General features: G+C 39.2%; 1 protein-coding gene across 1 annotated transcript; it reads right to left on the bottom strand.

Moving 5' to 3' along the window:
• Positions 1-13,118: 13,118 nt before the first annotated feature.
• Positions 13,119-18,198, bottom strand: alas1 (aminolevulinate, delta-, synthase 1). The gene is made up of 11 exons (XM_017408532.3): positions 18,016-18,198; positions 16,773-17,007; positions 16,431-16,613; positions 16,206-16,346; positions 15,857-16,076; positions 15,307-15,491; positions 15,036-15,215; positions 14,736-14,900; positions 13,940-14,208; positions 13,658-13,820; positions 13,119-13,446 (listed from the first exon to the last, which is right to left on the bottom strand). Exons 2-11 carry the CDS (start codon positions 16,975-16,977, stop codon positions 13,286-13,288), a joined length of 1,872 nt encoding a protein of 623 aa, XP_017264021.1. The 5' UTR covers positions 16,978-17,007; positions 18,016-18,198; the 3' UTR covers positions 13,119-13,285.
• Between the last annotated feature and the right edge of the window lie 3,343 nt (positions 18,199-21,541).

Genomic DNA, 21,541 nt, shown 5'->3' with positions numbered 1-21,541 from the left:
ATCGTAATCAGTAATCAAATGTTTGAACATTCTGTAAGTACTCTTTTTGCTCCGTATTAAATGTGTCCAAAGATGATTTTTGTCGCTCATTCATTCAGATAATGTCCCAGTATATTCCCTCATGCCTTCTGTGCTCAGTTCCAATCAGATGATGAAAGCGTTTCTAAGCAAATGTGAAACCTCTTGAATAGGAAGTTGGAAGAGAATGATCTGGACTTCTTCCTCGTTTCGTAGCTGCAAATGTCAAATGTCTTCTTCACACAGAGCTAATTTTATTCTTTACAACGATCATCACTTCAGCTGCATTTAAAGATCAACAAGCAGAAAAAGAAGAAGGTTGGAAATCATCTGGACCTGCATGGACTTGTTTGCCTTCTTGATAAAAAAAGGATGTTTTTATTTTATTTGAGGAAGTTCTCGATTCATTTATGGCTTTCAGTTACTGACATTTTTGTATTTTTTGTGTTTCATGTTTGTCCTGCTGCACTGAGAATACCTGCTTACCGCAATTCACACCTTATTGTGAAACCGTGCACATTTTAACCCTGAGTAAATAGCAAGCAGCGCATTCTTTTAGCACAAAAACAAAAAAACTTTGCTGCATTGTTTGTGTCGCGTGAGCGTTTCACAGCAGCATCCTTCTTCCTTCGAGAAATGCGAAACGGGCACGCCTCAACTTCTGTCAGTTCCTTCAGGGTCAACGAGCTTTGAAAGAGGAAGATTTCCTCATTGTTCTCCAGCTGTAAGGTGCTGGACAGGAGAGCTGGTTTATATTTAGATCAAACAATGAGTTTGATGAATGAGGAAATGCTGACCTCTTGTATATTCACTGAGCAGGGACAGATTGTACAGTCTGCAATGGTCAGAGTGGGTTAATAGCAACAACCTAATTTGAAAATACATAAAGACTGACAGCTTTAGTCAGAGATAATCATCTTTTTAAAATCACATTTTTATTTGAGGGGCTTTAAACAAAATAGGGTATAAATATTGTCTTTCTAAAATGAGCTTTTTGTTTGAGTTTTTATTGTAACTCAGTCATTGAACATTTAACTTGTTTACTTCTGAAGTCAGCCTCATTTAAGATGGCTTCCAACATATTAGCTAAGACTAAACTCAAAATTTGGTGTGGTAGTAGCTGACAGTCATCCTCAACACATGCTCCCAGCATTAACATATCTAATGAGATCTTGAAAGACATATTTTACAAAGTTTGACTTCATCACTTCTCAAAATAAGATGCTTTGAGTTTAAAACTCTGGCATGAAAGGAAGCGGGCGATGTGCATCTTTTTTTTGTTATTATATTTTTAGCTAAAATCAGGATGGGGCTTTCTGGTTCATGTCACTAAGACTCTGCTCTGTTCTGTATTTTCCCATTTTCAGTCTGTCATGAGTGCACTCACCTGCCTTGTTACGCAATATTGGAATTCCCTCCAAGAACAAATGTGAATCTGAAAGATCCACTTACACAACAGTGTGTTTGTAGCATAACTTCATCGCTTTTGTATTTTTGTCCTGCGTCTTGGACAAGCCAGTGCAAATGAGCTATCTATTCTGTTTATTTTAATATGCTAACCTGTAAAAGCAAACATAGTTTGACCTGCGTCTGTTTTAAGGGGGACCAGATTCCAGCCATTTCTGTGTCAAAGAGACAAACGGTGGACAAAAGCTGATTTTATTATACTACATGTGTAGTACTATGTGTTACTACATGTTACACATCAGACCTTTAACAGTGGACTGATCAGACAACACTGTTTTATCTGTGTGCAACTTTCTCAACAGCAGAAAAGCGCTAGTTGTTATTGTTGTAGTTTCAGTGATGCTCCGTCCAGGGCTCATTTTGTGTTTTTTTTTTTTAAGTGCACCTGACCCACTTACAGTACTTACAGTTTGACTGATGCTCGATAAGGCCCCTCTGCTTTCTTCACAGCCATCAGATGAAAACAAGAGCTTAGAAAACCATCTGTCTCTGCGGTGCCTGACTTCTGCAGAGAGTCCACAAGCAGGACGGGGAGGGGGGGTGAAAATGTTGTGCAGTTGTTCACATAAAATGGTCACTCTAAATATGAACTGGCCTTGAAATTCACAGCTAAAAAAAGGGTTTAGTCACACTGACTCATCAAGCTTTGGAAATCTGGCAGGAGAACATTAGAAAGTGCAAAGTCATCGTAGTCTGGGATTTTCTGGCACAACTTTAATTATTGCAAGGTACACAGAGATAAAAAAACAACAACCCAACAACAACTGAGCAGGTAAAGACTCCTGCAACACTTGTACGGACGACACAAGTCGAAACACGTTGGTCAGTCATTACGAAGCGTTGCTGAAGTCTTCACCTGCCCGAAGTGAGAACTCCTGACTCAAAATAACGACTCTCTGTAGAAGGAGCCGCGTCCGACAGCCATGAGAACAGATTTCTTTAAACCCATTAGTTTCAGCAGCTCACAGACACAGAAGATTTCATTATGAAAGCTGGAACAACACAAACACTCATATAGAAAACCCATCTGTTGCACTTCCTTCTTTTATCTTGTAATATTGTTAAATTAAGAGAGATTTTTCTGTGTATTTTTCACTTCTTTGCTGGACTCGTGTTTTATCAGTGAGCTCTAATGTCTCTGATCTAAAATTTAAAGCTTTAAAGAGAATTAGGTTTGGGTTAGATTATAGGTTATCTTCACTTGCTTTGTTTAAAATCGAGAACAGAATTGTAACAAATAAAGCTCCTGCTCGACTGTATATGAAAACCAAACATAGCATTTTACTTTCACAATGAAAGCAGTTTGAGTGATAAAATCTGTAATAATTTAAAGAAGAAATGAAACACTGTCCTTGTTTTGACAGAGATGACAGCTGTTTTTGTCTCAGGTGTTTTTCTGCTGCTGGATGTTTCTTATTCATGTCACTGTTATGGGCCATTAACTTTACAAACTGTAGTAGTACTAGTTTCGTTTTAACGCTGTAATTTTCTTCAAGTATTTCCAGTTCAGGATCAGACTTTTGATCTTCAGTTCATAATCAAGCTGCCCTGTGCTTATTTTATTTTATTTTTTTATTATCCTCTCTTTGCCTCACCTTTTTTCCACTTTTAGCTCCTCTTCTCTGCTCTCTGCCAGAATTAAATTTTTGTTTCGCCTCTCCACTGGCACGAGAAGTATTTAAATTCCCCTCTCTGTTAGGTGCCTTAAATGTAACTCGTTTTTTTTCCTGCAAATCAGTGGTATGTTGTAAAAAAACAAAACAAAGCAAAAAAAAAACCCATAAGAGCCTCGATCTGCAGCTCTTGTTTTCACATAATTTTCACGAATTAGGGAAGCCCGCTTGCTTAATATCTGGGATCCTCATATTTGTGAATCAGAAAATGTTGACCAAGATTATTACTAACACAGATTAGACATTCAGTAAATTATTCACAATAACTATATCTAGAAGTGTCACAAAGGTAGTCATAAACAGGTGGTTATCATCTCTTTTATGACTTTAACCCCATGTGTTTGAGCCTAAACACTTTTATTGTCCGATACCCTTTTACCTGCTTGGAGTGGAGACTGCAGGACAGCCTTTACTCTAAAATTAAAGTGAAATCTTTATGTCACTGACCTCTTTGATGCCTCTTCACCTACAAAGTTATCAGAAGGCTTACACACACACAGAGCACAAAGGGTTTCGTCTGAAAGAATGTTTTGTCGATTGTAAAATTATTCAAAGCGCTCACAATTACGATTTGTTGTTGTAATGGTTTTAGCAGCAGGGAATGAGCTGTGTTTTCTTTTGTTATCAGCAGCCCTACAAAAATAAAGGAAGGCTGCTGTGTTTGTTGGCCCACGGAGAGGAAAAGGAAAGACACCCCGGAGCGGCCGCTATCTGTTTATCAGCGTCACGTACGCTCAAACACAGAATGTACTTCAAATAAAACAATCCTTTTGCCCCTATCTGACACATGCAGTCAAACATACAGCAACAGTTTTTACGACTTTAAAGCTCAGAAAATGGAATCAGCTGCTCATGTTTGAGTTCAAGATGTTTTTTTTTTTCTTGTTCTCCGCTCTCAGTCTGAAAACATAAAAAGGGAGAGGTCAGGGAAACTCCACCGAAGCCTGCCAAGTTAATCGCTGCCGTGGAAAGACCGAACTCTATCAGTGGTATGCTGCTTGACATCCTTGTTCCTCGTCTGACCTCGCATTAGACTCTGAGTCACATTTTTTTTTTCATTTACAAACCAGATGTTGCAACATGCATCAAACATTAGGAGGTAAAACCCTTAATCCGAGCTACAAAGATTAAACCAAATAAAGCAGCTGAAATCATTTTAATAAAAAATGACTTTTAAATAAGATTGCCATCCTCTGTTTAAACCTCTAAAGTCAATAATATGGGGAAGTCTTTAAAATGTGCTTTAATAAAGTGAAGCTGCGCAGCTGCAGCTTCTGTATCAATGGGTAAACTCTAATTATATCATATATTTATAATGTGATGTCAGTGGGTTCCCTTATCTGTCTGTGCAGGTGTTTCTAACTGAGGGAAGTGGACATGAAGGGCTGCAGAGGAGCAGGAATGCCCAGCTGCTTCAAAGTTTTTTGTCCTTCATCAACATCAGTGCGGTCCAGAAACCTCGGACTCCTCATGCTTTGCAGCCAACTCATTTTCATCCACCGGGTTTTAAGGGTTTTTGAATGTCGAACAAGAAACCCGTCATAAGTCTCAGGTCTTGTCATCACTTTCTTATGACAAGAACAGGACTGCTTAAAAATAAAAAAAAAGAATTTTTGTTATCAGTAACTGTTGGATAACAAAACCATTATATTCTATAAACTCAGAGTATTTAATGCTGCAGTATTGTTGAATATCACTTGAATAAATATGGCATTATAAATTGTTTAATCTGTCCTAGAGGGACAATATGAAGCAAAAACAAAACTGGCCCCAACATAAAACCTAAGCAACACCACAGGTTAGCAGGATTTAATCTGTTAGAAAGGCTGTTTATTATAGTTAGGTAATAAAGAGTCCTTTATTAAAATTTGTGAGTTTGTAAAGTAATGTTTTTAAGGTACTTTCATGAAAACAAACATACTGTACACGTCAGCCTCAGTGATTTGTCTCACAAGTATGGCTGTGGCTTTCACAACTTGTATTTACTGTCATAACATCAGCCACCATGCGGGAATGAGTGTTTTTATTTCCTCTAACAATGCGGTCAGGGAGGTGAGCTGGGAGCAGCGTGCCAGCCCTTATGCTCCGGTAAGCTCTAAAGGAAGCGTTTGGAGTTATTCATAGGCTATCAGTAGACCGGTGTGGTTGCCAGTCACTGGAATGCACGAGTGGCATTTTCTTTGCAGGGCAAGTCACTAACAAATTACTCGACACAAAACAAAGACTCACGTCAGTGTAGGTGATGCAAAAAGACAACAAACAAGCGTTTCAGTTCAAAGGTCTACCTATCAAAGCTTCACAAATAACTAGAATAATGAAAGAAATATCTCAGCAAGTCTAAAATAACATTTAGTGCATTACAATGTGCCTTTATTTACTTAACAACAACAAAGCCAGCCTGCAGGAGCAGTGTGTGAAATCAGAGTATATTTCACCTTTCATAGCTTCTCAAACACCTGATTATTGATCTTATCTGTCACTTTGGCCTTTTTCTTTAGCATAATGTTGCTTCAGTTATTGCGGTTTATGGATTTTTGTCCCACCACATCATTTCAAATACACTGAACTTTGGTCTTTGTAACATTCAGTTTGTTTTTTTAGACTCTCTTCAGTATATCTGCTGCTGTGTTTGGGTTCATTTTCCTGTTGTGTAACCCATTAGGTCTACATACTTTGGTATGTGAAGAAGGTCATGGTTAACTAATTGGCAGAAAGGTGCTCCGGTTCTGGGGCTACAAAACAAGCCCAAATCATTAGCTGTCCACCACCGTGCTTGGCAGTTGTTATGAGACGTTTGTGGTAAAATGCTGGGTTTGGTTTTCAGTGAATGGGCTGCTGGGCTTTATTTTCTCATGTCAGCTCTTCCAAACAGGCCACACTTGTTCAGTTCTTGTTCAGTACAGTCGGACATCAAGGTTAAGCTTTTCGGAGAAAGCTTTACACCTGGTTTGACTGAATCGTTCTCCCCGCAGAACTTTGACTCCAAAGTTGTTCTTTTTTAGAAACGGCCTTGAAACCCTTCCCAGATCGAGACCGACAACTTCTTTTTGAGCAGCTGTGTGTGTTTTTTCTAAACTTTCTCCAAACCCCTGCAATGTTAGGTTAGTTTGAAATTCTAAATTGTCTTCAGGTGTGAGTGTGCACGTTTTTTTTTTTTTTGTCTTGTGTGTCTCTGCTGGCCCTGTGATGGACCGGTGACCTGTATACAGCGTTCACCGCCTCTCCCCCCCGTTGACCGCAGGGATAAGCTTGAGCCTCCCTCGACTCTGAAAAGGACAAAGCAGCTTCAGAAAATTGCCTTTCTAAGACCTCAGCTGATGTCCTACTTCGTTGGCGTCCTGTTAACACACACCTGCCTGCCCCTAACCAGAAACCTGCTAAAGCTTTTCAAACTGGCTGACAGCAAGGTGCTGTCATTTACCTTCTTATTTCCTGTGGAAGCAGTCAGGCTGTAGATAGATATTTTTACATTCTGTTTCTGCATTTATAATGCAGCATAATGTGCGTTGCTGTTCATCTGAAGGTATAAATCCTTCATTTTAAGACCTGATAAGATTCAAGATGTAGATTTGCTTATGCTGTATAAATAATTATGCCTTTGTAACTTTTCTTTTGTTTACTTTCATTGCTTAACAATCTCAAAATTCCCCTTTTTTATTTTTTTATTTTTTTTGCCACATTAAGGGCATGCACACAAAAAAGGTTTTGAGTTTTTGCAGTTTTAAAGTATGTTATTCATTTCCAATGAGTGTTTTTATTTCAAAGGCCTAAAAAAGTTTTTAAACCACTTTTCAACTGAGACTTAAACTTCAACTCTTTGTGCCACTATTTATGAGTAACACTAATTATACTGTACGGATTTCCAGGAAACTCGCTTGCCCATCTTTTTTTTTTTGTTTGTTTTTTCAGACAGGAAGACTTATGATTCCGAGAAGATTTTCTTCGGTATTTTGCTGCTGTGTACAAAGGGCTGTCAGACATAATTGTGCAATAAGGGGAGAAAAAAATGATTGTCCTTAGTTTGCAATTTTCAATAATCTAGAAAGCGATGAAAAGTCAGCATTTTCAACATCACAGACGGTTGCTCAGGTTTCACAAAACTAGGTAAAAAGTTCACCAGTAGTAGATTTAATAAAAGAGTTGTTTTGCTTTTCTTTGGTGCCATATTTGTCAAAACGGTACTGTGTTATTTTCTATGTTAAAACCAGACTTAAAGTGCAAAAACATAGAAAACCTTTTACTGATTTGAATAAAGTTCACAGCAGAATTAGGCCTAATGTGCTATAATGTTTAAACCATCATGATTTACTGGCCTTTGGAAGGAGTAGATGGATGTAGTTTGTTCTTTCTTTTACGAACACTTCGGGAGTGATGGGGCGTCTATAAACTATGATGTGTTTTAGTTTGTAGAGGACAGGTTTTCACCACCGGCATGTTCAGAAGTTATTAGACGAGTATTTTATTCCACATAAAGATGGAGATTTGCGAACACAGTGAGACTGACGGCATCATCAGCTTATATCAAATGAAAGAAACAAAAAGCCAGGAAGTAAAACTATAAAGTAACTTGTGTTAAATGGGTTAAAAACATCCTGACGGGAAAAAACAAAACAATTAATGGACAACTGAAATTGCATGGTCATAATTTATTGCAACTTGTTAAAAATTGTAAAACTTCAATGTATTTTTTTTTTTTTACAATAATAACTTTGTGGCCCTCATCTACCCTGTCATGTACACACAAACAGATGTATGCGTGCAGAGAAACAATATGGCCTCTGCTAAAACAGTAAAGCAGTCAGAGGATAAAATTCCTGGAAGCCCCAAGGACCTGCAGATATCTGGACCCTGATAACCGACTCTGATCCTTCAGCACAGACACAGATTGTGTGGTTTGTGTCAAGGATAACCAAGGCCTGGGAGCAGACCAGGCAGCCATATTTTAATAACTTTTTCAGGTGTCACAGCACACATTTTGCCAGTTTGTAATATTCGAGATATAAATGTTTTTGTTCGGTCATCTTGTCCGAGCGGCACACAATCTGACACTCGTGGCTCATGTTTCTGTAAAACGAGAGCAACACACCGGGATGAAAGGATCTCACGTTAAATTTCAAAGAAAGCTCCAAATAATGGATGCATTGTTCCCAAAACTCAGGTGCAACCAGGAACACTCCCTGAAAACTGGAGAATGTTTGTAACCTCGAAACTGAATCCGGTTTCAATCAGATTCATATTGAACCAGACGGGCTCATGATAGCATGGATGCTGACAGAAGTTTAATAAGAGACATAATATCAAGAGGTGAAGCTGGTGTGAGTGTAAAAAAAAAAGGCTAAAGATGTGTTTCCCGCTCTTGTTTACGACTGCTTAATCGCTTATTTCCTCGCTTTCTGTGGAATGAGGAAGTGAGCCTGAGAGAGATCTTCAGATACCAGGCTTCAGTCAGCTGACCGTCCCCAGTCATTTCCGAGCTCCGAAGAACAGACTTGTCTGTTCGGCTGTTTCTGCTGAGCACTGTGCTCAGGTGTTAACACGATGACTAAAGCGATCATCATTTAAAAGCTCGACGTGTCCCACCCAGTTCAGAATATGCAAATCAGCAACACGCTGAAAACAGAAGGAGCAGCAAAAGATCTGCGGCACGTTTCTCAACTTTCCTGTCCTCATCGGGGTCTGCAGGCCTTCTGTTGCTGCTGAGTCCATCCGGCACAGTGTTTGTTGGCTCTTAGACCTCTGGGGTGGTTATGAGAGGTGGATGTTATGACCTGCAAAACCCAAAAATGATAGTATGACTTCGAATTTAGAAATAATAATAAAATAAACCAGAATAAGTTCTGTGTTAAGCAGCTTATTTTCAAACCTTTTTTTCAGTGCGCAAAGTAGTGTTTTGTGCATCTGAGCAAAGTTACGTGATCAAATCCAAGAGTTAATCTTTCTTAAAGGGCACACTTAAAATGCCTGATTTCCCTCAAAAGCAATCAAGACTGTTTTTTCTTCTTTTCACATAGCTGCATGATCCCAGTGTCGTGCTAATTTGGCACAGCCTCAAACTTTTTTAACTCTGGATACTTTTGTTGAGACAGTAATTATACTCCTCGCACATTTTGCCCTCAGGTCTTGCCTGCACAGTGCAGCAAATCTTTCTTAGGACAAATTATGAACTCCTGGAATTGACTGTCAACACATTTGCATGTGTTTAAACGACAAGCTCATTTTTTTTTCTCTTTCCCTTCACATTTGGCAGCAGATTGACTTTTATATTTCCAACTAAACTTCTGATGTTTGGCCTAATCCACCATATTTGTTGACCTTTGACCTGCCTGATGCGGGTCAATCACGTGACTCGAGCTTCCACAGATTCTGTCGAGTCCTTTGTTTATATTGAATGCGTACCCACATTTCAGACTTGCATATCACATTTATAACGTTTATATTTTAGTTTGCAGTGAGTAAGTTTAATACTTGCAGAATCAACTTGCCTCAGTAATAAGATAAATACATATAATCATGATTTAGACATTCTTTCGAAATAAACACCTGCCTGTTTCCATGTGGTGACTGCCAAAGTACAATTCAGCTTTTTCACAGAGAAGATAAGCACAGCCATTCAATGTGAGAACGACTCAAGTCCTAACAACCATTGCGAGCTCCCTCTTTCGTTGCTCCTCGCTTTTGTCTGAACCCTGAGACTTGGCGGCCGTACAAGACCGAGCATTCATGGAAAAAACAGCCTCTGAGGTCGGATTCCACACGGGACAAACAAACGGGTCTCTCTATGTTATCTCGCTGGAGACTTTCCCACAAAAAAAGAAAAAAAAAACCCTCAAAATATCTGTTGTTTTAACAAAGCATTGGGCCTGAATATACTCAACGATGAGGACGTTATCATCAGAGATAAATGGTGACAGCAGGCCTCGGATTGATGAAGAACTGAGCAAAGTGCAGAAACCTGAAGCAAAATGTCAATTTTTTTCTAGTTTTCCCTTTAAAAACACACACACACTTTTAAATCCTTTGCATGGTTAATTCATTTATCTGCAAACCACCTTTCAATTTTTATTTTTATTATTTTTCATTCATTTATTTCAATATGTAACTACGTAGAAATCATATGACAACTTAAACCACAGGATTTCTTTTTTTACGTGTGCAAATGTATATAGTGAGACGTCCACAAAAGTCACAAGTTTAGAAGAAAAATACCAGCTGGTTAAATGATTCCCTGTTAAAAGTGACTCAGACTTCCTCTGTTTTTCTCTCATGAGTAAATGGACTGTTCTTACATTTCTAGCCAATCAAGCCACTCAAAGTGCTTTACAACACAATCTGTGCCCTCATTCACCTGAATAAACCATTCTCTAGAGTCTAATCAGTGCTTTAGATCACATTTATACACCAGCAGTTCTATTTTCTTGGTTCAAAATGATTTTTTTCATTTACAAATTTTACGCAGTGTTTAGGATATTACGCAACACAACTGTTTTGTTGCTGACCTGTGTGGAACGTGTTCACGTTACCTCGACGTTTGAATCAAAATCAGGGACTAAATCTTTCTGAGGAGCAATTATGCGTACACGTAAAAAAACAAAAAACAAAAAAAAACTGCCATCTTAGAGAGCTGCAGCGTCTTCTAACTTTTCCCCTTTCCTTACGACTAAAATGTGTTTAAACCAGCTTAAAAAATAAATCTTTTTGATATTGAATTAGTTTCCTTTATTTGCTGAATTACTTCCTTTTTCTGCAGTCTGTAACTGTGCAACTTTTTTCTTTTTTTTTCCTGGTTGCTTGTCCTGTAGGTCAGAAGTTGAAACGTTGCAAAAAAACACACTATTGTCATTTTAGGTGCATTTCACGGTGCACTGCAGATGGATTATATATAAAGCTCTAGAAATATTTTACGTAATTAAAGAACAGAACCAGACACTGTGTCGTAGTTGCAAAAATGAAACAATTTATGGTCCATTCAGAACATCTTTATATCTTATCTAAAGAATAATCTTGAAAGGACACAGCACTCCTGCGCCTTGCGTGCCAAGGTTTTAAACTCAGAATGAGTGTTGGGAATGACTGTCAGCTACTGAAGCACCAAATCTTAGCTCAGTATCTGTAAAACTGGCTGACTATGTTTGTGTTTGCTGTGGTAGCCATCTTGAGTCAGGCTGACTCCAAATGTTAATCAGTTGATGATTGATTCTCGGATGTTTCCTTAAAATCCAGCCAGTGGTTCATGAGGTATTTTGCTAACAGACACAGAGACATGTACACACACAGATGCAGTCACATCACATCATCACCCACCTGTGATATTGTAAATATTGCAAATTGATGTGATAACAACGAGCATTTGAAACATCTAACCAACTCTGATGGGTTTGTTGTTGTTGTAGAGTCTGTTTCTACGAGCAGCCGGACAAAAAGTCGGTTTGAGGTGGAAACGTTTACGCAAGTGGCAACCTCGGTTTTTTGAAACCCACTTCCACTTCTGTAGTTCTGCCTTTTTATGACAGATTTTAGCGAACCTGTTGGGAAACTGCTGCGGGACGAGGTTGTGATAAAAGCTGTGTAAGCTGATGGGTGAGCTGCCAAGCTGAGCGCTGTCTTTGTGGGTGAAAAGTGAGAGACGTCTGTGGTGTGGAGCTGAATGTGTGTTTTTATGTCACCCTGATGGTTATTTAGTGAATGTGGGTCACCTTTATGTCATCTTTGCCTGAACTTACAGGGTATGTCAGATAACACCCAGTAAAACAACACGGAGTCTTCTTTTGAAACTGAGTATTTATAAAAAGACTTTAAATGGGCCTTTTTCACTTTAATCAACTCTTCTGATTAAATTTTCATTCTGTTGTAAAACCACACTTTAACAGACTGCATGATGAAGGCTAAATTATCATTTTTATGCAACATTTTTATGAACTTATTTCCTCTTCACTTATTTATATGTACAAAGGAAAAATCATTTAAAATAACTGGACTGTGTCCCAGTTTCGATAATTAATTTTTCAGTCACCAGTGGGATACCAGGATTCAACCTTTGTGTTCTGTGGACAAAAGGTGACCTCATTATGGTGACCTATTTCTTCTGGGTTTATGAAAGTGTCCAGTTCCACTTCAATAGTGTTACTGAGCATCACTTATCTGATGATTTTCTCACATTAACATTTGGACGTGCTTGCAGCTGGAGCATGATCCCCAACACGCACTCGGAGCACAACACATTGTGCAACTTTTTTTTTTTTTTTGGCCTAAAACCTTCACATTTACCAGTTGGGGTAACGCTGTTTGTTTCTGTTAGCAAAATATTTCAAGAACCAGTGGATGGATTTTAATGAAACTTATGATACGTCTACAACTCACTGACTTCCCCTTCAAGATGGTCACCACATCTAAATGACATTAACCAAGAGGAAAATGACTCTAACTCAGTTAACTTTACAGATGAAAGTCATCATCAACACATTTGTTAGATGCTAACAAATCACAGAAAATTATGATTTTAGTTTAAAACTCTGACTCTGAAGCCATTTGAAGCACTTTTCTTCTTGCTTTTTCCCCTCCCCTCAGTTTTTTTGTCTATAATAAGTTGATCATTTTGCTCCTTAACCTTGTCATGTACACAGTCGGACTGTTTTGACCTGAGGAGCTGGCTCAGCTGTGAGCTTATTAGGTGGATTTTAAGAGCTCGTCATTAAATGCAGATGCCATTTAATCTCCTTTTAAGGAGCAACTCCTCACGTGTTGCTCAAGGTAAATAACTCAAAGGTGACTCAAGGTATCAAAGCTTAACCCTTCCCCCCCCTCCCCTCCTGTTAGAACAGAACTAGTAAAGCGTTTTTGTTCCAGCACTTAGGAAGGCACTCCTAGTCGTGCTTGTGAAAGTCCCTCTTATTTCCTGCAAGACTGAGTTACAGTACGCTCTGTCAATCATTTGTTCAACTGCAAAAAGCAAACAAACAGATCTTTACTTTCTCGTATATTTATTTGAAGCTTATAGAACATCTGAACATAGAATATTTTAAATAGCTCATATAACGGGACTTATCAAAAGACGATTGATACATTCTATGACAGTGACAGTGGAATGAGTGTGTTATGTGCCGTCTCGAGCCAGCAGTGGTTAAGTAGTGCTATGCGCAGGCGGAGACGCGGTGGCTGAGGCCGCTGAAGTAGGAGATTTCCCTCTCGCTCATCAGCTCAAAGTGCAGCGGCTGTTGACAGAACGTGCACTCTGCCGATGAATGGGGCTTCAGGTCCAGACCCATCTCCTTCCAGGTCTCCACCAGCCTCTCTGAAGAGGGAAAAAAAACAAACAAACAAATAAACAACAGATTCATTTAAGAGAGAAATATGCAGCCACAGCAGGTTCTGTGTATCATTTCAAATTGAAAATGAGCTTTATTTAATATTAAACAACTAAAGATATATGTTTGATATAATTATAAGAAGCTAGACAGTTAAAGAAATGAAACTTGTAATTTAAGACTGCTTCATCATCTTACCAACAAAGTATTTCATCATTTCCGGGGTGTGGTGAGGAGTCGGGGCGATGCGCAGGAGCTCCTCTCCCCGTGCGACAGTGGGATAGTTGATGGCCTGCACATAGATGTTGTGGCGACTCATCATGACGTCACACACCGCCGTGTTTTTCTCAGCATCTGACACCTGACATTAAAAAGAGAGGGGGGGGGGCAAGCTAATTAGTGGAGCCATTAAGTGTCTCTAATGTACTGCTAATTCAGCAGGGTGTACTTTAAGTGTTTCTGTATTAAATCCCAGCTTACCCGGATTGGGATGATGTGGCTGGGGCAGTGCACAACAGGCAGCCCCGAGTCCATCAGCATCTGCCTGAGCAGCTTCACGTTGCGCTGGTGTTTACGTCTCAGCATGCGGCCTTCTTCACTTTTCAGAATCTGGATGGACTGCCTGGCTCCAGCCAAAAGCATCGGCGGCAGAGACGTGGTGAAGATGAAGCCAGCAGCATAGGAGCGCACCGTGTCCACCAGCGCAGAGGTGCTGGCAATGTAGCCGCCCACACAACCGAAGGCTTTGCCTGGAAATAGGGGTTGAGATAAATGGTTAGTCCTTGACTTTGGCTGTTACCACGGCTCTAAAGACATCATCGTCAGGGTCTTGTTGAAACTTAAAATAAAAAAACCAAATGCAGTTGTAAAAAACCAATAACCTTCCTCAAATGGCAGTTAAACAAGAGCTGCAGAGCTGCTGGGTTAGACATAATCATCCCCTCAGCTTGACAGCGACACAAAGTAACTCAATAAGAGCGCAATGAGAGCCCGCAGTTTCCTAGCAACAACAGAGCTGCTCCCACTTCTTCAAGCTCTCAGGCATATTGAGTGACTCAGCTGAGGTTTAATCCTCAGGATAAGACGAACACAAAAAACAAAATGAGTCACGATGAGAGAGTTGGTTCAAAATGTAAATAAACAAAACTAAAGCAAAAGAAAACCATAAACCAAAGGCATACTGGCACAACAATCCATCTGTTTGGATTGTAAGCGGCTTAAGAACATTGTGGAATTAATTAAAAGATCTGAACATCGCTTTAGTGAACATGCTGACCTAAAGTTCCTGAAATAATGTCCATCTTGTCCATGATGCCGTCCCTGTCGCCGATGCCGCCCCCTCTGGCACCGTACAGACCCACAGCGTGAACCTCGTCTACAAAGGTGATGGCACCGAACTCGTGCGCCAAGTCGCACATCTCCTCGAGCGGACACACAGCACCTGTGAGGCACAGACACGAGCACAGGCCGGGGCATATTAACCATCTGGTCAAATCAGAGGGTTTTTGTAGGAGAAGTAAGAGTCTGTAAAATACAAGTGCTATGATAAATAAGAGAGAAAACTACTAAAACTGACCATCCATGGAGTGGACGGTTTCAAAGGCCACGATCTTGGGTTTGGAGGGGTCTCCCTTCAGCAGCAGCTCTCGGAGATGAGCCGCGTCATTGTGGCGAAATATAAACTTTTTTGCACCGCTGTTCCTGATCCCCTGAATCATGGACGCGTGGTTGCCTGAGTCCGAGTAAATCTCACAACCTAAAAATCGGGAAAAAATAGTAAGTGAGAGTGAGCCATCTATAAAATAAAACAGTTTGTTTTTTAAAGATCCAGAATAAGTTTTATGTACCAGGCAGCATTTTAGCGAGGGTGAAGAGGGTGGAGTCATTTGCGACAAAGCAGGACGTGAAGAGCAGTGCTGCGTCCTTCTTGTGAAGGTCAGCCAGCTCGTGCTCCAGTTCCACGTGGAATTTACTGGTTCCAGAGATATTCCTGGTTCCTCCTGCCCCTGACCCATGCTTCTGTAAAGTATCCCTGGAAACAGACATTACGCAAACAAGAGAAAAAAAAAAATGTTATTCAGTCATTCAGAATTTCCAAAACTGCAGTTAGAAAACTACACATTTGTTGCATCTAGTACACATCTACTACACTCCCCCATAAACAACGGAGCAAACACTCCTGTGTGTCAGGTTGTATCCAATCATTAGGCAGTGTTCTCGTTCTTTCTGTCTAAGCTCTGTTCTCACAGTGGAACAAAAACTACATGACAATCAGGAAAAACAAACAAAATCAAAAGTAGTATTTGCCTCATTACATAACAGACTTTGACCCAAGAGAACTGGATCAAATGTCGCCCTTTGTGGACTACACATGCACACTACGCCTCTATCACTTACATGATGGATTGCACAACTCGAGGGTGTCGACTCATGCCCAGGTAGTCGTTGCTGCACCAAACGGACACCTCCCTTTTCTCCTCCAGAGAGCCTGTAAAATCGTCCGCCATTGGGAACTCAGTGGCCAGACGGTTCACGGTCTTAAACACGCGATATGTGTGGTCGCTCTTCTTCTCCTCAATCTTCTTCTCAAAAAAATCATCGTACTGATAGCGGGACACTGTGACAGAACAGAGGGAGAAAACTTGCTCAACGTGGCTGGAGTGTTTAAAAAGGCACAGTGATCCATAAGAGCAGCTTGAAATGACACAGGACTAGGTGCAGAAAGAGGAAAAAAAACAAAACATACTTCTACCAAGCAAGTTGTCCTGCAGCAAGTGGGTGACCCTCTTAGGACGCTGCTTCCAAAGAGTTTTCATTAGATTACTCTGTTCTCCGTTTTTGATTGTACTGGCCAAGGATGGCTGCTTCAGCTGGGCTGGAGTAACTTCTGAAAGAGGTTAAGAAAACCACCAAACTGTTAAGTAAAGCATCAGTACACTGAGCGAACACTTAATGTGTAACAACTCTTTACCTTTCTGGACAGTGCGTACTTCCTCCACATCCTCCTGGAACTCCATGGTAACCTGGCGGACCACACCACTGTCCTTCTGGTTCATCTCAGCAGACAGGAAAGGGCATTTTGAGGCCATCACTTGGCCAGAAGGTGGCATGGGATGACCAACAGGTAGCTTAGACTGAGCTTCCTGCTTAGGAGCTTTAAGAGAAGAAAATAAAATACAATTAGGAATATCTACATGTATGTCTTAAAACTCACATAGATGCAAATCTGTCAGTCTTTCCAACAGGGAGACATTTGTCTTAATATTATGTGGCTGCTGTGTTAATGAGACCAGTAATTGTCGAACACACTCACCATCGCTCGCAGCCTTGGTGTCAGCCTTCTGATAGAAGGAAGAGGAGCAAAGGGCCCGTGCCATTGAAGGTGCCATGGGTTTTGAAGCCAGCTCCATCATGATGGGGCATCGCTGGGCATACGAGACCAGGGACTTTTTGGACTGCTGGAAAAAGGCCTGGGGCGTACCAGCCAAGAATGGGCAACGACGTACTATCACATCCATTGTCAGCAGATACGGTGATGGTCGACAGATCTAAAGAAGACAGAGGAAAATGGCATTTACTAAAACAGACATGGGGAGAGAGAAATTCAGCTTGCTCTGTAGCTCAAATGGGTCACAATACGAGGCTGAAATGTCTTGAAAATTCTTGATTGGAGGGGTTCATACTAAAGAGGCAGTCAGAGATCTTTGTAATCAAATTTAGGTCCGTTTTATCTGAAAGCCATCTGCAAAGATCTCTTGAAAGGGAGCTATTTTTCACCTTTTGCTACCCTAAGAAACTTCCACTTCCCATTTTGCTTGCACATTGCAACAGGTGTCTGATGATGACACAGTAATAAACACAAGCAAACTTTCTGATGGTTTGTTTTAGCAGTTTTTGAAACCCTTCCTTGGCTCCGACAGACTCCCCTTCCTAGTCCACATTCCTGAAAAGAAAACACTCCCATTTTTCGTCAATACTCAAAAATAAATGAATAAAAAATAACCCACCAAAGCCAGTAAAAGCTAAATACTAAAAATAACTGGATTAAAGTTTGTGAAACATCAACTTGTTATGCTTCTTGATGCCTTTGTTATAACTAAATAATTTTAAGCCCGTTTACTAAAGCTCTCAAAATGCTCACAAAATCCTTACAGGCATATTTACACAGACACCTAGGTCTGTTCTGATTCATGCAATTTAATAAAATTGAGATATAGTGTTTTTTAACCCTAAAAAAATCTAATTTCCAATCACCATCAAACTAAAACCTCCTTACTAAATCTGTCATTAAACGCTTATGATCGCGATATTAGCTAGCGTTGGCGACATGTTAAAAATAAAAAATAGAAAAAAAAATTTTTTAGTCTCTGATGTTAAAATCATAGATAATAGCAAATGAGTTTAATTCTAGGAAAACCGACTGTAACTAAAGACAGTTTTAATTTTTAGGAGTCTTCCGGTGATCTTTGCCGGTTGACCTCGCCTAGCGTTAGCTAAACTGCTAACTTCAGCTAAGCAGCTAAAAGAAAACGAACATTAAATACAAAAAAACCTACCTTTAAGATGAACTCAGGATGGTAAAACCCTTAAAGGCCGTGTGATGAGCAGGATAACTGCAAAACAAACAAAAATACGGCGCCGAAAAACACGCAGGAAGAACAAGTGGTCTTTTTAATGAAGTAAAGATTGAGACTGTTACGTTATCCTGCACTGAGGACGAACGAGGACGACGAGGACGTAACTGGGTTTATAAATCCTTACGCAATGACGTGTATTCGAAGATACGTCATTACGAACACGGCTATTCTTCTTCTTCTTTGGTGGTGGATTGGAGTCGATACGGTTCAGCAGCGCCCCCACAGTCTGCCACAAACACTACACAAACAAATTAATACCCTGTTTACACAGGAAATGTTAATGTTTTTTTCCCCAATGTTTATTGTGGCGAATCAATAAGAAAAAGAAACATCGTGTTTACATGGATATGGCTGCAACAACTGAATCTGCTGTAGTTTCCACGTCAAGCAGGGTTGCCAGATAGGAAATGACGAACATCGCTTTAAAGGTGAAATTAAATAAAATATAAAAATAATGAGTTTTCATGTTTTTCCTTTCGTTAAACACTATCATAAAACACTCCAGTGGTACATTTATTTAAGTTAACATTAAGGATTTGCTTTTAGAGTTTTTGTGTCAAACTCCCAATGTGGGGTGATTGTGTGGGCGGTCTTACCTCCTTGGTTGACGATATATTCCAGCTGTGGCAGACCGCTGTAGGTCACTGGGGAGGTTACTGTCGAAGTGTTTATCAGGGGAAATGGAAGCAGAAGAAGATGGTTTTGTTAACAAGAGTACCGTGTGGGTGGGTGGGAGTCAGACAGCTAGAGGCGACATGGCGTAAAACGAAACATAACACTAAACAGGCACTGTTACACGAAAAGTATTTGTGAATAATAATGTCAGATAAAAACAATGGCTTCATCAGCAACATGACTGCAACTTTTAAACTCCCAGCATTAGCATTGCAGCTAACAGGGCAGAGTTACTCAAAAATAACTAAAAAAAAGCTAATTTCATAATGTAAGAAACGGCACTTCAAGCACTTGTGCTGCTATGGTAATGGGCATAGAAATCCGTGGGAAAGTAGTCTAAAAAGAAAATTGTATAACATTCAGAAAATCTAAAGAATTGTTGAACAAGATCACTTTAAAAGATAACAAGTTAGTCTAATTTGAAGTAAAGCATAAATAAATAAGGGTTGGAAAAAAACCTTTGCACAGTACTGTTAATAGAAGGTAAAGATGCCATATTTGCCCCTGGCCTTGGTGTGGATTATGGGTATTTAAGAAGAGACTTTTTTTCTTTGAAAGTATGTATATCACAATTGTTTTTGCTCTTTTTTACAGGAGAACAGACTAGCACTAGTGACAGCTCTGGATGGTGTAAAAACAAATATTACAACACAGAAAGACTTTCAGTCAAAGGTCACTTCAGTCAGTCAACTCATGTGTTTCAGATCAGCAAATCATCAAAACCTTTAATCTTCAGTTGCTTTATGTTTTTTTCTGGATGTGTCAATGCAAAAAAACCTCAAAACAAAACAAAAAATTAAACATTTTATGTTGTTCTTTTTTTCCACTCTTCGCAAATGAATGCATTTCTATCGTCCAACACCCTGATCTGACTGAAGTTTCAAAGGAACAGCTGTCTGCCTTACTAAGTTACTTTCCCCGGATGTTTTTGTGTTGGCCTGAATGCCTCTTATGCACTGCCTTATCTTACATGTCATGTTTACTGTGAAAATAGTTAAGTAATGCTTTCACATATTGATCTTTATTTTAATGTTGAACCCTTTCCCTCAAGAGACTTTGCATGCTACCAGGTCATCATTGTACACAAAAAAAATGTAAGTTTAACAACTTACAAAAAGGTTAAAAACAGACGTCAATTTAAAAGAACATGAACAGATCATTGCTTACATTTATTTTAGTTGCAGCTTTTCAAAAAGTTCCTTCAACTGTCTTTGAGAAGGTAAATTAATCCAGATGAAGAAAAGCATGATAAAGAATAAATTCAAGTTCAGTAGACTGGTTAATCTGCTGCAGAGATTTTCAGTCATAACTTGATTCCTAACACGTGACATTGATCCTAAATTGGTCAGGTTGCTCCTAAAATGTTGTCTTAATCTCAGCACACATAAAAAGGTGTTCTCAGTTGATAATATTTTCTTTATTTAAATATGACGTGTCAGTACAGCAGTCACAAGTCCATTCAATCAGGATCAGGATAATTCAATCTTTTTATAGTCTGTCTTTTCTAATATGTGTTTCATGTCCAGTAATATAACACTTGCCCATTCAACATTTAGTACAGTCAGTAATACTACTAAGTCCACCTTGCAAAGTTATTTTAGATATGAAACTCAAAATAGACTTGGTATTTATGGTATTATGGTATTTATGGGATAAAAATAAACTTGATAAGTTTTCATATTTTCACTGTTTATGCTGTTGCAGCCCCTCTCTGCAGCTCCAAATCATTTGGTAAAAAGAGGACTCAAACTAAACTCACTGATGAATACATCTTTAAGATTTATTTTTGTGCTTTTTGAAAGCGTTTGTGAAGCTCACAGTCAGATCCACGGTGATCTGCTGCCCTCTGCTGTTCGGATTAGGTCTCGTTGTATGATGTTTTTCCTTCTAAATTTAGCAAAATAGTTCTTCAAAGTTAGAAAGTTGACTAAACATCATGTTGGAAGAACTATGAAGTAATTAATTTATATGTATGTAACATTAGTATAGTTTTATGATACACAAATTTCTAGGAAAGCTTTTTTTCCAGGTTTTCTCATGTTTGGGATTCAAGTCTTCTTCTATTTTGGTGAAGAAAATGTGAGTGTCAAAGAAAAGGCTGATGAAGACAAACTTCATGACTCAGTCCTTGTGCTTCACTTCTTAATTCTGAGGCTTTTTAAAGCCCCAGTCTAGTGATGGAGAGTCCCGGGTTTTAATATCTGATCACACTTGGCCTCATGTGACTCTAACTTCTACCCTGACCGTCACTGTCGTCACTCACAAACCAAATATTTCATGAACAGGAGTGAAACACCACGAGACTTTCTGCCCCGCGGTGATTGATTTGCTGCTTCAATCAATTTTTTTAGACCTATTCATTTCAAACCATCAAAAGCCTTGCAGTAAAAGTTTTGACTACTTTAAATCAGTGCTGAACTTTAACACATTGAATTTTAACATTTGGGTTTATTGTTCACGCACAAAGTTAGAAAGAAAAATAATAATATTTTACTGTAAATCATAATGAGTGGCAATATTTGTTTTCCTTTATAACAAATCCTAAATATTTTGCTTTTTAATTCTAAATACAGATTTCTTACATTTTTTGACAATACTTTTTTAAAATTTAGAAATATGTAAAATGTACATTTTGTTTGCAATGAAATCTATTTATTTCCTTTAAAACATTGTTGTCTTTAAAATCTGTGTACTTGCGCTGTCTTTCTCTTCTCAGTTTCAGTTTGTATCAATGGCTCTGCTATTTTTAGTTACTGTTTTGCTAATTTTA

The sequence above is a fragment of the Kryptolebias marmoratus genome, linkage group LG4, assembly GCF_001649575.2.
Source record: "Kryptolebias marmoratus isolate JLee-2015 linkage group LG4, ASM164957v2, whole genome shotgun sequence".
Classification (NCBI taxonomy): Eukaryota; Metazoa; Chordata; class Actinopteri; order Cyprinodontiformes; family Rivulidae; genus Kryptolebias; species Kryptolebias marmoratus.
Note: the sequence above shows the minus strand (reverse complement) of the source record. Positions and strands in the feature narration are given on the sequence as shown.